General features: G+C 41.9%; 1 protein-coding gene across 1 annotated transcript in view; it reads left to right on the top strand.

Annotated features, from left to right (window-relative positions):
• The window catches only part of tmem132e (transmembrane protein 132E), a 186,004-nt gene that overhangs the window by 87,864 nt on the left and 81,924 nt on the right, over positions 1-16,216 (top strand). The window contains exons 3-5 of the mRNA XM_020924922.2: positions 800-940; positions 7,841-8,033; positions 11,131-11,274. Of these exons, the coding sequence (XP_020780581.1) occupies positions 800-940; positions 7,841-8,033; positions 11,131-11,274 (478 nt within the window). The remainder of the gene's footprint in view (positions 1-799; positions 941-7,840; positions 8,034-11,130; positions 11,275-16,216) is intronic.

Genomic DNA, 16,216 nt, shown 5'->3' with positions numbered 1-16,216 from the left:
TCACACACTACAGTCACACACGAGGCTACAGTCACACACACGAGGCTACAGTCACACACACGAGGCTACAGTCACACACACGAGGCTACAGTCACACACGAGGCTACAGTCACACACATGAGGCTACAGTCACACACGAGGCTACAGTCACACACACGAGGCTACAGTCACACACACGAGGCTACAGTCACACACACGAGGCTACAGTCACACACACGAGGCTACAGTCACACACACGAGGCTACAGTCACACACGAGCATACAATTACACATGAGGCACACACACAGAGCTCAACAATTACTTTTATTACACAAAATTGATTCTTGTGAGCTTATAATATTTTGTTACCTCATCACAAACATAACTTGTTGTGTTTTGTTTCATTCACACATGTTTGAGTAACCCTTTATTTTTAGTCTGTCTACATCCCCTAAGCTCAAAATGCTCTGTTCCACACCGTGATGTCACTAAGTGGCAGTTAACAGCTCCTTTTTACCTTTTTTTCGGTAGAGATTGGCAATTCCAGGGCTGAAATCATCCAAAGAGTGTTTTCTGTGAGAGAGAATAACTCTAAATGTGCATGATGTGTGAATGAAACAAAACACAACTCTGGGTCTGTTTGTGATGAGGAAACAACATTAGAACTGACAGTAGATGAAAGAAATAGCACCGTATGTGTCCTTTAAAAAGAGCCTGAATTCTGACCATTTCTAAAGTGTGTGTGTGTGTGTGTGTGTGTGTGTGTGTGTTATGTGTGTGACTCTAGTGTTGTTCTGACCTTGTTGTTTCTGTTTCCAGGGTGAAGGCGAAGAAGGGGGTGAACCTGCTGCAGACCAGGTCCCTGAGCGCACAGTGGAAGGTGGACTGGGAGGTGCAGTCTGGAGCCAAGCACTCAATCAGCACCATTCAGGTCACCCGCAGCAGGGGGTCCAAGCAGGGGTGAGTCTGATGTCACAGGGGGCTGAGGCTGGGTGCAGTGCCACGGGGGTTTAGTTTGAGTGCAGTGCCACGGGGGTTTAGTCTGGGTGCAGTGCCACGGGGAGTCGGGTGCAGTGCGGGGGTTAGTTTGAGTGCAGTGCCAGGGGGGTTTAGTCTGGGTGCAGTGCCACGGGGGTTTAGTTTGGGTGCAGTGCCACGGGGGTTTAGTCTGGGTGCAGTGCCACGGGGGTTTAGTTGGGTGCAGTGCCACGGGGGTTTAGTTTGAGTGCAGTGCCACGGGGGTTTAGTCTGGGTGCAGTGCCACGGGGGTTAGTTTGGGTGCAGTGCACGGGGGTTTTAGTTGGGTGCAGTGCCAGGGGGGTTTAATTTGGTGCAGTGCCAGGGGGGTTTAGTTGGTGCAGTGCCAGGGGGGTTTAGTTTGGGTGCAGTGCCGGGGGTTTTAGTGGTGCAGTGCACGGGGGTTTAGTTTTAGTGCAGTGCCAGGGGGTTTAGTTTGGGTGCAGTGCCACGGGGGTTAGTTTTTAGTGCAGTGCCACGGGGGTTTAGTCTGGGTGCAGTGCCACGGGGTTGGTTTAGTTTGGTGCAGTGCTGCGGGGGTTTAGTTTTAGTGCAGTGCCACGGGGGTTTAGTCGGGGTGCAGTGCCAGGGGGTTTAGTTTGAGTGCAGTGTAACGGGGGTTTAGTCTGGGTGCAGTGTAAGAGAAATGTGCCCCCTGCCTTTGACCCATCCTTCACTGCCGCTGGGGCACCTCCCCACGAGCAGTGAAAACCTCAGCACTCGGGCACCCATCTCCATGAGCTTGTCTCGGCCAGGAGGAGTGCCTCAGCTGGAGGAGTTGACCTGTTGGTTGGTGACCACAATTTTAAAATAAAAAACTGGGACACTCCCAGTTTGGAGTGGCTGATAATAATAAAACTGTGAAAGGAGTGTGGTAATTAAGGAAAATTGTGATGCATTCGGCACTAATGTGGGTCAGTATAGTCACAGTTTCTTTGTGCGAACTTCACTCAGAAAGGTCCAGGTGATCCGAGGATTGAACCTGGAACCTTCTCGCTGTGGAGCTGTGAGTGCCACACAGCCCCTGCCACACGGGACCTACCTCTAACTCACTGGTTTTGTAGTGACATGCTGCATTCACAACATGAAACAAGAACAGAACGTGGTTTGGGGAGAATAAATAGACTTTTCCAGTTTCCATGAGAATTACAGGAGCCGACAAGTAACTTCAAATGAAATAGTGGAGTAATGAAGTATTTGAAGAGAAGACAAGGACCAGAGGGTTCCAGATCATTATCCACAATGCATCATACTGAAAGGCCAGAAGAAAGTCTGCACTGAAAATGAATAGGCCAAGAGAACATGCATATTCAGAGCATGTGTGGAGTACAGCCCGACTCTCACGAGCTGCACTGTTTACAGGGACGCACCAATAAATCAGAGCAGCGGCTGATTCCTGTGATTGAGTGATCTCACTACTGACCATAGACCATAAGCAGAGGAAAGGAAAACTCTCCATGGATGGAGGAGTGCTGCTGTGACTCTGCAGAGCTGCTCTAATCACAGACTCAAGTGGACTCAGGGTGACGTCACCATAGTGTTCGGCTCAGGCTAAATCAAGACAATTGAGGCCAGCAGTTATAGCAGCTCATCTGCAAGTTCCAGATTTGGAAATCCGAGTTTGCAAATCAAGGGCAAATCAGACAGATGGTTGATTTGTTTTTGTGTATAATTAAGAAGTTCATACAGTTCAAGAGACAAGCAATAAATGTAAAACACTTGAAAGAAACAGAACACTCCTTAAAGACAGACGTGATACATTTGTGTGAGCAGAAAAGGTTTTGAGCCAATGGTGCCAATCCTCCACTCTGTACATCAGCTGCATCTGGACCTCTGTGCTGTGGAAGGGGGCGGGGGCCGTCGCTAACGCCAGTGATAACCGACCTCTGGGACAGAAGACACCTGACTGCTCCGTTATTAATGTTCATATCTTGATTTAGGTACAAAACAGCGAAATAAAGCATCACGTAGATCGAGTTAATGTGAACATTTTAAGGTCAGAATGATGAGCAGTTACAGAGACGGGCCGTGCTTTTTCAGTAGGAAGTGAATTGGAACCTCATTGCGGCCCATTGTTTTTTCAGACATGACTTGACTGTTTATTCCCTGTAACTGAGTGCGTGTGGTTAAAAGAAGGAGAGTTCTGTTTCTCAGGCAGAGGAGCTGCTGTCACTGCTGCAGGACGAGCAGAGCCACGGACACTTGAGTCTGAGAAATCATAAAGAATATGTCTAAACATGATCAATGTAAATGACACACTACCAGTCCAAAGTTTGGAACCACCTTCTCTGTCAGTGTTTATTTATGTATTTTTATCTTTATTTATTTATTGTTTTCTGTATGTTTAATAGTTGATACTCTTCAGATACATAAGGGAGACTTCATAATATATGATGAAAGATATATTGAATTATGTAGCAAAGAAAAAAAAACAAAAAAACAGTTCACTTCACAGATGCCATGTCACGGTTTATAAAAACATAAAATCTAACACCCAAGCAAGAGTTATTTTGAGTGTGTTTTGTTTGGTTCAGTCCACAGTTTTATTCATAGCTCTGAGACCTTCAGAGACAATCTACAGTGTAAATAATCATGGAACTAAAGAAACAAAATGGGTCCAAACTTTTGACTGTCCGTGTTGGTCTCTCAAACTATTGAAGTGAAGAGTGTTACAGTTTGTGTTCAAACAGCTGTGTTCTTATTTTAGAAAGAACTTCTAAAATATCTACACCTTATTTAGCCTTAATAAAGCATGAACAAAGACTTAATTAATAATGATTCACGCTTAGTAACTACTTAATTACGACCTGAATTAGCATTTAACTTGCACTTAATTCACCTGTGCTGTAAATAGTTACTCATAAGTTTTTCTTACTTAATTACTCATGAACTAACCATTTGTGTGTGTGTTTGTAAATGTATATTTAAGTACAAATGTGAGCATTTATTAATGATTAGTAAGCCATGAGAGAATGATTTACTAGTAATGCATTATTGTTTCTCTGGAATTTGACCAAACTTAACAAATGTTTAATAAACATAATTAGTCTTCACTTTAGAAAAACTCTCAGAAAGATTTAACTAACAGATAACAGCTGCCTGAATGATCATTGCATTATTAGTAAATCATTCTCTCATCGCTTACTAATCATTAATAAATGCTCAAATGTGAACTTAAATATTCATTTGTAAATATACAAATGGTTAGTTCATGAGTAATTAAGAAGTATTGAGTTATTATTTACAGCACAGGTGAATTAAGTGCAAGTTAAGTGCTAATTCAGGTAGTAATTAAGTAGTTGTTAAGCGTGAATAAGTCTTTGTTCATGCTTTATTAAGGCTAAATAAGGTGTAGTTATTATAAAGTGTTACCAAAATAATTACTTTACAGCAATATTTATTTACTTTCAATATTCAAATGTGCAGAATAAAATAACCTAAACATTGTATTTGAATAAAAATCAGCCCAGTATCTGTTATTGGTCAGAGCATTTCACTGGGTCTTTTTGTCCTTAAATGTCCACTCTGCTGTGTCCCTCTGGACCAGAGTGTGACCTCTGCTCTGTTTACTGCCAAAACCTTCACCCCAGACTTCAGTGACCAGTGGCCCGTGGCCTGTAGCCTTCACTGCCAAAGCCGGTCAGGTGTGTGTGTGTGTTTCTTAATGTCCCCTCTTTAAAGACGGGATATTAAGAAAAAATATTATTATTATTATTATTATTATTATTATTATTATTTATCTTTCTATGATGTTATAATGTTCCTTCATGAAAAAGTTTATCAGCGATCTCTCCCCCACAGTTCGCTGTAAGATTCTTTCCACAGGTCTATGTCATCCTAGTCAGCCTGGTGCCGCCTAGTGCCTCCGCTCAATTTCATTTCTCTCCAGTGACTAGATCAGGAATCAGAATACACTGGACAGTTCGCAAAAAACCCCGGAAGTGTGAGTCCGGGCACCAGCCAATCAGAGAAGAGCCAAACATTCTGTGTTGGCAACGATCAAGATCGAGGATTTAAAGCCTGGAACAAAGAGAATGTTTGATGAATTTTATCAAAGGGAAAGACATTATTGCTCTTCTTCCTACGGGATTTGGGAAAAGTTATCCCCATTAGCGGCGCATTACATACGTGACTATCAAATAGCAGCGATTGGTTAAATAAAAAAAGGACCCAACTACCGTCAAGCGAATGAATTCTAATGCTGTGAGGTCAGGCGGTTTCCACAAAGTGAAACCGGCTCATGAATCAGGCTAATCAGGCTAATATCATCCATGCTACATTCTCAATAATTATACAAAAACAAGACATAAAGCATTTACACTACAACAGCACAAACCTGATGTGATGTGCAGTGTTTCATCAGCAGGATCCACGCTGATTGTGTTGTGATAGTGCTCTGAAGGGGGAGTGATTTAGTGTGGAGATCAAATGGAGGGGGAAGTCAGAGAGTCGAGAACGAAAGTAAAACTATAAAACATGTTAATACATTGTTTTTGGCAAATACAGCCTTTTGGAAACAATAAAGTGTATCATGGTGATATAATCAGCTCTGTGTTACAGTTAACACCCAATAGAAGTGAAAGAGCTCCTCTTTAAAGCTCTCTGGGAGGTTGGGAGTCTGCTGCTGTGGTGCTGCTGAATCGATTGGACAGTGTGTATATAGAAGTGTCACGGCTCTCTGCTGTGTGCTATGAAAAAGTATTGCTCTGAAATCCGCTCACAAACACGTGTTTAGGAAAGTGCTTTGAGAGAAGCGTGCATCAGGCACAGATCAGAGATAAGAGAAAGTCCCATTTGTGTTGTGCTCCAGCGCTCAAGGCTCCGTAACCCACCTGTCTGGGCATAAGATTATCTCACAGAGAGATATTTACTCTGTCAGTGTTGACTATTGCAAATGGATTCGTTTTCATAAATGTCTTATCAACATCTGCACAGCTCTGTAAAGCGAGACGTTGGAGTTAAAAAAAAAAAATAAAAAAATGAAATGAAATGGTTTATATAAGTGGTGGAAAGAGCAGAGGCTGTAGAGAAGCCATAAATTGTACAAGAGTAACATTACCTCAACATCATATTACTCAAATAGAAGTACAAAGTAGGAGAATTACTCAAGGGTAAAAAAAGTATTTGAAAAAAGTACTACTCAAGTAACAATCGGGAGGTAATTTGATATTTATCATTTGAAGTGAAAGTCATTTGAAGGACAAAACATTAAATAATGCACAAAATGTGTTTTTTTTTTGTGTGTCTTTTCAAAGGACAAACACAAAAATCTGACAAACTAAATCAGATCTGAAGGAGCTGCGAGAAACACAAACACTCACATCATTTCATATTGTCACAAAAAGCTTCACTTTAGACTTCCTCACAGAGGGAAGAGGAAACACCTTCTACTCAAGTAAGAATCAGCAAAAAATATTTCTCAAGGAGTAAAAATATAACACAAAAAAAGGAAAATTTCTTTAAAAAGTTACTTATATGAATGCATTTTTTTTTTTTTTTTTTACTCAAATTCAAATCAAAAGTATAGTTACTTGGCTAAATTACAAGTACTGCTGTCTAAATTGTAGATAAAAAGGTAAAAAGTATGAATGAAGAAATAACTTATCTTTATTTTAAGCATTTTAGATCAAACTTTTACATACAACTTTAACATTCACTGTTTAAACCACAATCTGCATGTTCTCTGAGCTCTGGCCAATCAGAGCAGGACATGTTGTTATGTGTCTTTATTGGTGCAGAAAGGAGCAGAGACCTGGACTCTGACCACTGGGACTTCTACTTCACTTTCTATGATTTAAAATGTAACTAATTACAATTTCATGACTAGAATTATACATTTATATATTATTATACAATTATAAGTACAGGTCCAGGCTTAAACATACACTCAACATACAATTACCCTTAAAATCCTCTCAATGACAGTAACATGAGTATTTGTAATACTCTCCATCACTGTGTGTAAGTGGTCTGTTTGTCCTCTTTAGTCTAACCTGTGCACACCCACTCCACTGTCCTGATCACTTATAATCACACACTGCAGCGTGAGCACAGAGCGCTCAGGCAGCTGCTGTTTGTCTGCTACAAACTGAAGTATTACCCTCACAGTGAAATGCACCGCTCCATAATATCACTCAGCTACACTTACAATAAGTCATTTTCAAATAGTACATGAAATCCTCTCTGTATGACTGGGTCCATTCAAAACAAGTTCAGGATGTAAAGAAATTCATCCTCTGCATTTGACCCATTCTTCAATGCAGCTCCAGACTCCCAGAGAATAAGATTTATGATCTAAAATAATGGTTAAATAAAGCATCATTAAATAGTGTATGTGAAGTGTCTTGTCCAAGGACACACTGATGGTTTGCACTTTTGGCAGCTGAGATCAAATCACCAACCTGTGGATCTGACACTAAACCACTGACCTTATATGAGTGGACCAACACTTTCCCAACTGATCCACCAGTGCTGCTTGTAAAGCCCTTCTCCTCTCATCACACACTCTGCAGCTGAGCCAGAGGAGAGCTCAGGATTCACTGGCTCCTCTTCCCTCTATCCAGGGGCCTCCTCCCAGTCAGAAGACGGAGAGGTTCAGGAAGCCTCCACAGATCCTGATGATCCATGGCTTTATCCAGACTCCTCCTGGTGTCTAAGCCTCACATTCTGCGTTTGTGTGTGTCTATATATATATGTGTACACACACATATATATATATATATATTCTTTGGCTTTTTTTTTTTTTTTTAGCTCTTTGGCTTTAGTCTTTCTTGCACAGTTTGGTCTTGTTTTGGTCTTGTACTGTGTGTGCTTTGAATGACTGGGAGTTTTGTGTCTGCACAGGGACATACCGGGGAGTCTGGAGCTGATGCAGCTGGACTTTGAGATGGAGAACTTCACCAGCCTGTCAGTGACCCGCAGGATCAACTGGAACGTGGACTACCGAGGCCAGAGCCCCGCCCCCGAGTCCGACAAAGTGGTGACGGAGCTGACTGTGGTGCAGAAGGACATCCAGGCCATCATCCCCATCGCCATGGTGAGTACCTCAAACCTGTCGCCATGGTGAGTACCTCAAGCTCAACTGGTCAGCACTGCAATGCCCCTGATTTCCTTGTCCATCAGAACCACTCTGCTCCATGCTCGTCTCTAATTGGACAGAGGATTTCAGGTGCTGAGCGAAAAAAGGGTCCATCTCCATTACCATGGTGATCAGAGGACACAGTATCTTCCCTGCCACAGGGATGGATAGGAATGGACAAAAAAAAAACATATAAATAAAGTTTTGACCATCAACATCGAGCACAGAGAGGAGAGGACAGGGACAGGACAGGGACAGTGAGGACAGGTCTGATCAGTGACAACAAGAGGATTAGAACTCCCGTCACTGAGATCAAGGCTCAGCAGCAGCAGCAGAACTTTCCTAGAGTCGCACTTCAACACACTCAAGGGATTATGGGTGATATTGTTGGACAGGGCTAATGAGACTTTTTGTGTCGCATGAGGGGAAGGAGAAAGTAATGAGTCATTATTAGGTCAGTCAGGTCATGTAGGTCATTTAGCAAAAAGAATATTCTCATCATCCCTATGTAACTTCAAAGTCTCCTTTAATTCTCATGAACATTAAACACCGTATAAAGACGTTTGTGTTTGTGTGAGAGGAGCAGGAGCAGGAGGGTTTGGAGGATGTCGTTTTCAGTAAAAACAGCACATGTTTATCTGTTGAGAAGATATGCACAGTTAAAGTGCACCGCATGTCTTCTGTGCGATTGGACAGATGGGACAGTGTTTTCCCAAAGACCAGATCTGTTACGACACATATGGAGAAACCAGTGCATATTTGTTTACCTGCTACATGTGACAGCACAGTCTCATTTACATCAGAATCAGAATCAAATTTATTTGTCATTCCAGTATAAAAAATACACAGAAACGAAACAATGCACTCAGGTCCAGGTCAACAGCAGCACAGATAACAATAAGAACAAATAGTTATAATAAGAATAAATAGTTATAACAAGAATAAAATAGTTAAAAATATTGTATGTCAACCCGCCCCCATTTTCTAAAGTGCGTTCCAAGTCAGTGCTGTTTTGTAGTGTTTTTTCTGACAGAATTCATCTGTCTCACGGCATCAGGATAAAAACTGTTCCGTAGTCTCGTGGTCCTGGCCTGTAGGTGGCGCAATCTTCTGCCTGATGGGAGAGCTGTAAAAAGTTCATTAGGCTCAGATTAAGAGAGGCATTCAACTGCACGAGGTAAGAAAGCGCCAGGGAAATATCAGACGTGTTAGGAATTCTACCGACTCATTTTAGATCAATGAGGCCGACTGATGCTGACGGAAAAAAAAAAAAAACATTTGAAGGCCTAGTTCCGAAATGTATGTCCTAATGAAATTCACTCTCCGCAATTACAAGAGACAGTGTGTAAGATTTTGCTCTGCTGATCTTCTTGGGCTGCTCCCTCTCCTCCAACGCACCCGTTTTCAGGAAATTGATGTGCCGCGTTCTCATTCATACCATTGTTTAGTTCGTCGGGCTTGCCCTGCGCATGTACAAGCAGTGAGAGAGTGAAGCAGTGTGCCACCTCTGCTCGGTTCAGAAAGTGATGAAAGCAGCTGAAAGACTCTGGACACGAATAAACCTGCTGAGTTCTGAGCTAACCCCACGCGGTCTTTAAAACAGGACACCTGCGCGTCTGACGAAACACCCCAGAATCTCTGTCCGATCTGTGAATGTGACTCCAGTGCGCCCATGTGACCTGCCTGAATATACCCCCCAGTCCTCAGGGCCACTAAAATATTCTCTGTGTAGAAGAGTGAGGTTTATATCAGCTCATCAATCATCTAAAACAGGGGTCTCAAACTCAAATTACCTGGGGGCCACATTAGATAAAGTCTGAGTGAGGCTTGGCCGCATTGAATATTTCGATAAATAGCGGTTGCACGAAAAAAAGAGAGAGAGAGAAAGAATAACACGCAACACATTTTCTTAATCTTTAATAACAGTTCAGAACATGAAAATGTATTCAGAAAGTAAGTTTAAACTAATACGTCTACTCTTCTTCTTTTGCCTACTCCTTGCTGGTTGAAACCTGGCTACGCCTGCGGGAGGGGGGTGGGATTGTGCGTACATCTACTGCAGGCCGCACTGACATTATTCTTTGGAATTAAGTGGAGGGCCGCAAAAAATCCTTCCGAGGGCCACAGTTGGCCCCCGGGCCGCGAGTCTGAGACCTCTGATCTAAAATATCTAAAACACAGTAGGCTTGTTTGCTTGTAAGCTTGTTTGCTCTTGACCGTAAATCAACATTTGGTGAAGGGTCAGTTCCTCTTAACCAAGTGTCCAATGTCAAGATGCTCAAAATAGAGAACCAATTTCACTCTGGCATGTCTTTAATGAAACAAGATTCCACATATCCAGGGCCAATTTCCTGCAACAGTCGTCTACGGTTTTAGCAAATGGTCCCATCAAATGGTAAATGGTCTCATTTATATTTATATAGTGCTTTTCTACTTCCACTGCACACTCACTTATACCAGCATTCCAAATCCCAGCAGGACCATCCCATTGAAGTATACAATAAATGAATATCAAAAAGAAAATCAGAACAAGTATTATGCAATTTTGTATGTGTGTTACACGGGCGGAGCTCTGGAACAACTGGACAGAAAACCTAAAACTGTGCACCACTCTCTTCCATTTTAAAAATAAGTTTAAATTTTAAACTCTGGGCAGATACATGAATTATGATTCTTAGTTTGTGTTGTAGTACTTTGTTGTACTGTTACTGATTTGTTGATTTGAATCTTGCTGGATTGATGAAGATGAACTGGTGTCAAGATGACGTTCTGACAAAGGAATAAAGGGTAAAGGCAGAATAAGCTCAAGCTTCAGCCGACACCTTTTCAGTCTGTGTGCGTTAAACCGTCTGTGGAATAATGTCAGAATAAACCTGTGACCCAAATAAATTAATCAATCAATCAGTCAAATAAACAAGTGTACATGAAGTGTCTTGTCCAAGGACACATTGATGTCTTGTGTGCACTTGTTGCAGCTGAGATCAAACCGCCAACCAATCACCCACCCAAAACCCCGTGTCCTCAGTGAGTGACCGCGGTGTCCATGTCTCCACAGGACACAGAGATCATCAACACAGCCATCCTGACCGGCCGGACCGTGGCCATCCCCGTCAAAATGGTGTCCATCGAGATGAACGGAGGAGTCAACGACGTCTCCGCCTTTGTCCAGTGCAAGTCCACAAACGAGGACATCGTCAAGGTACGTGGACCATGTACTATGGTAGTCTAAAGTATTAGATATTAATTTATGTCAAAACTACATCCTCATTTGAGTCTATATTGGTACTAAAAGTCCGATATAGTCCTAACCTCAGGTCAGAAATGAACCTTTCCTGAACAGATTTTACTAGTGGCGACTTTTACTTCTTTGGAGTGCCTGGATTTCATTATGTCTTAAGTTTTGATCTGATTTCGAAGAGCGCCATCTACCTGTTCTCAGTGATTGGGACACCTGCAGCAAACAGCCACATTTGAGTTTTTTCAGCTTTAGAATGATCTTGAGCTGTGTCAGAACAAACACATAGACTATTATACACCAGGGTTCCTACAGTCATGGAAAAAAGTCACAGAAAAGTCACGGAAATTGAAAATGTAATTTTCTAGGCCTGGAAAAGTTATGTAATTTAGTAAATTCAAAGAAAGTTATAATAAAATTTAGTATCTCTTTCATGCAACTACAGCGTTCTGTTCAGTTCTCATGAGGCTGTTCTGATTATTTCTAAATGTCTGCGCCTTTTGTTCAAAAGAGACGACAATAAATGCACTGACAGGATTTGTTCAAAACTATAATCCCAAACCATAAGGTGAGTGGAAAGAGTTAACATTTCATATTTAGCCATGGAAAATTCACTTAAGGTCATGAAAAAAGTCATGGAAATGTTTTGAAATTTTGTCAGTGAAAAAGATTGGGAACCCTGATACACCCATGGAGCAGTATGAACCTACCTGCACCACTGAGGGATTACAGCACACACTTATAAAACACATGGGAATAGAAAAGAAAGTACGACCATTTAATCCTGAAAATCACATTCTATTGTCTAAAGAACGTGTTTTTATTATGACTGTGGTATCAGAATCGTCACTGAGTATAGAGTCTGTTCTTTAATATCAAAATCTAGTTTGAAACGTTGGTATCGTGCCGGCACTACCATGTTGTGTTGTTAGTGTGGCCAGGAGCCCAGAGCGAGCCAGCACACTTAATATAGAGCTGATTCAATTGGGTCTCTGCAGCACAAAATCAATAGATGTCCAAGAGGCGCGTGTGAGTGAATGTGCTCTGGAGAGTGCACGGGCAGATGTGCTCTGTGTGCAACTGGTTTCTTTGCTAGTTCAATTCCCCCATACCCCATAACACTGTACATGCTGTTTTTTACACTCTGGCCCTGAAATAGGCCTGTTAAGATCATTACTGCATCAACTTATTGTCCATTAAAGGTCCCAGATTACACAAAAATTACTCTTGTGAGCTTTTAGTCATGTCAGAATGAAAGGTGTTTTGTTTCATTCACCCATCTTGAGTAATCCTGTGTTATTAGTCTGGCTACATTTCTAAAACTCAAAAGGTTCTGCTCCACCTTATTATGTTCAGGTTAACAGCTACTTTTTTACCTTTAGTTCAGAAGAGAATGGCAAGGTTAAATAAGTTTAGTTTAAAAATAACAGTGGAGCACTTCCTGTATCACCACATGACATCACAAGGAGTGTTTTCGGCTCTTTAAAGAACACATTATTTGCATTTTCACATTTTCTAACTTAAAATAACATCTTCAAAAGTACCTTATTTTCTGGACTATTGAACGCACCTGAATATACAGCGCATCAACGACTTTTTAACAAAATTTTTTAAACTGTACATATATCGGCCGCACCTGAATATAAGCCGCAGGCGTCCAAGTCTTCAAGAACGTTTTTAAGTTCGGGTCGTCTGCTTTTATCACCTCAAAGCTTTTGTTGTCTTTTTGCGTTGAGTCAGTTCGTCATGCTGCCTTCGCCAAAATCTCACCATCGACTCACCGACGCCGAGTTCACGTGCGGCAGCTCTGTTTCCTTCTTCGACAGACACATCGGTCGCCGTTAACGTAAAAGCCGCGTCATCTGCATTTCTTTGTGTGTTTTCCATGAGGAGGGTGTGTGTATGAAGCGCAAAATAACTGTTCAAAACTTCCTCGGCGCATCACCCCGTCTCTCCTCTCGCTACTGCGCATGTCTCCTGCAGAAAGAGCCTCTGTCCTGTTTGTATCGTGTCAGAGTCTTGGAGGATTTCGGCAGGTTTCAGACTCTCTCGGGGGCAGGGCTAGTTCTGTCAATCAGGTGTGAGTGGATGTGCGGCTACTGAAGTTTGAGACGTTTCTTCTCGTCATTTACACACACGAGTACGACGTATCCCCCTCACTAATGTTCATTTAGCAGCATAACTTATTTTATCAGACGGCGATAAACTATTTGAGTGCACTGACAATATCTCTAGCTCGTGTAGCACAGACAGCGGTGTTTTCTGCTGTGTGTATCCGTTGTGTCGACAAACCATAGACCGTTTATATGAACGGACAATGTGCAAAACAAAGAAGCCGTCCATGGATTAACTGCATTGTTTTATTAGCCGCAGGGTTTAAAGTGTGAGAAAAACTTAGTGGCTTATAGTCCAGAATTTATGGTACTCTGTTTTCTATTGTCTATGAGTCCGTATACATGCACATCAATAACCCGGTTATGATCGGGTTTTTTGAGTATCCGGGTTTCTTGATGGTGCATGTAAACGCAGTAACCCGGTTTCAGTAACCCGGTTATGGCAGTATCCCGGTTATTAGAAACCGTGTTACTGTAGCTGGTTTATTCCGATAGTAACCGGGTTACTTGTGGCATGTAAACACAGTATCCCGATTACTGCAACATAAAGTTGAGTCGCATGCGTCCAAAAGACACTTTCCAGCCTTTCACCACAACAGTAGTGACATAAATAAATTGACCAACATAAATAAAGTGACCAAACGAGTGAAATGACTGTAAAATAAAGAGCTGCGCTAAACCTGCACACGTACAATCTGCACTCGTGTGACGCTGAAAAGCTAAAACATGAACTATCTCCTATACTCTATATGCACAGAACAGACTCACCATCATTAGCACCTCTTCTGTCACAGAAATAACACACATAATCCACTGAGTCGTGTCATTTAGTCCAAAAGAAACTGATCGCATCAGCGGCGCAAGGAGCGAGTTGTTTTTATCGCCGCTAACAGTTTATGCTAATTAGCCTACGGTCTTAAGTTTCGTTTCTGTAAAACATAAACAAATGTGATCACAGCTGAATTATCTGATCAAACGGGCTGATGTGTCTATAGTGTTTATGGTTTATATGTTGTAAAGTTGAGTTTATTTATGCAGAAGATTTTAATGAAGAATCTGCGCAGTGGATTGTGGGAGATCTCGTAGCTCCTTAGCTTCTTATGCTAAAGGGGCTCACGGTTTGTATTTTTCCTGGTTTATTAAATTGATTTAAGTTAATTTTTGCGCCTGCGCATTTGTAAGATTATGTCAAGAAACCGGGATACTCCATTTGATCATGTACACGCGAATATGAGTGTCCAGGTTTCTCAGTGTGCATGTAAACGCAGTAACACGAACACTGACATAACCGGGATATGGCTAATAACCGGGTTATTGATGTGCATGTATACGCACTCAATATTTACAGAATGTTCAGTGTTATATCTAATTTATCCACAAAATGAACAGTTTACACCAGGTCCCAGCGTCCTCCTCGTCTTCAGTTCTATTGTGCTCTTTGTTTTGGACAGTGTTTTTGGCTCTGGCTTCTTTAAGTGGATTAATTCATTCTTTGGACTGTACACATACATAAGTCAGCGGTGAGAAGATTACTATTACAACATTTTTATTATCTTTGATTAAAAGTACAGTTTGGAGCCTACTGGATAGTGATCTTGTTAAAACATGTATATTTACGTCGGGATATTTCTTTTGAAAACAGTTACCACAGAGTTCTACAGACCCCTGTGGATAGTACTCTGGTACATTTACTCCTACTTGGGCAGGGGTGTAGTGGGCATGGAGCGCTGGGGTACGCCGTCCACCCACTTCTCCCAACGTGAGATAAAACAAAAACAAATAAGTACAATAATAATAATAATAATAATAATAATAATAATAATAATAATAATAATAATAATAGTAACAAATAAAACAGCTACAATTTAAATGTCAAATCGGAGCTGCTGGCAACAATGAAAACAACCTGCATAGACTCATGATGTCTGCACTACTGTCATATAGAGACATGAGGGACCAGGACTGAACCAGGACTAAACCAGGACTGAACCAGGACTGAACCAGGACTGAACCAGGACTGACCCAGAACTGACTCAGGACTAAACCAGGACTAAACCAGGACTAAACCAGGACTGAACCAGGACTGACCCAGGACTGAAGCAGGACTAAACCAGGATTAAACCAGGACTGACCCAGAACTGACTCAGGACTAAACCAGGACTAAACCAGGATTAAACCAGGACTGACCCAGAATTGACTCAGGACTAAACCAGGACTAAACCAGGACTAAACCAGGACTGAACCAGGACTAAACCAGGATTAAACTAGGACTAAACCAGGACTGACCCAGGACTGAAGCAGGACTAAACCAGGATTAAACCAGGAATGACCCAGAACTGACTCAGGACTAAACCATAACTAAACCAGGACTGAACCAGGACTAAACCAGGACTGAACCAGGACTAAACCAGGACTGAACCAGGACTAAACCAGGACTAAAACAGAGTGTTGGGACAGGCCCGTGGTGCGCCCGCGTAGACCGTCGGGTGACCACAGGCAAAAGGACCGGCGCAGGTCTCCTTACTGGTTTAGTCCCGGTTCAGTTCTGGTTTAGTCCTGGTTTAGTTCTGGTTTAGTCTGTTTGTATTTGTCTTGTGGTGTTTGGGTTTGCATTAAAATAGAGCCCCTGGTCACTCCCGTTGTGGCTTTTTCTTTTTTTTTTTGTTGTGGCTTTTTTTTTTTTTTTTTGGTTTGTTGTGACTTTTTGTTTTGTTGTCACGTTTTTCTTTGTTGTGGCGTTTGCGTTTGTTAAGAGTTTCTCTTACTTGAGTAGTAGTTTCCCCAAATGCTTT

Source organism: Boleophthalmus pectinirostris, unplaced genomic scaffold (assembly GCF_026225935.1).
Source record: "Boleophthalmus pectinirostris isolate CB_2022bp ecotype Guang Dong unplaced genomic scaffold, ASM2622593v1 HiC_scaffold_12, whole genome shotgun sequence".
Lineage (NCBI taxonomy): Eukaryota > Metazoa > Chordata > Actinopteri > Gobiiformes > Gobiidae > Boleophthalmus > Boleophthalmus pectinirostris.
This window is presented reverse-complemented; position numbering and strand designations above follow the sequence as displayed.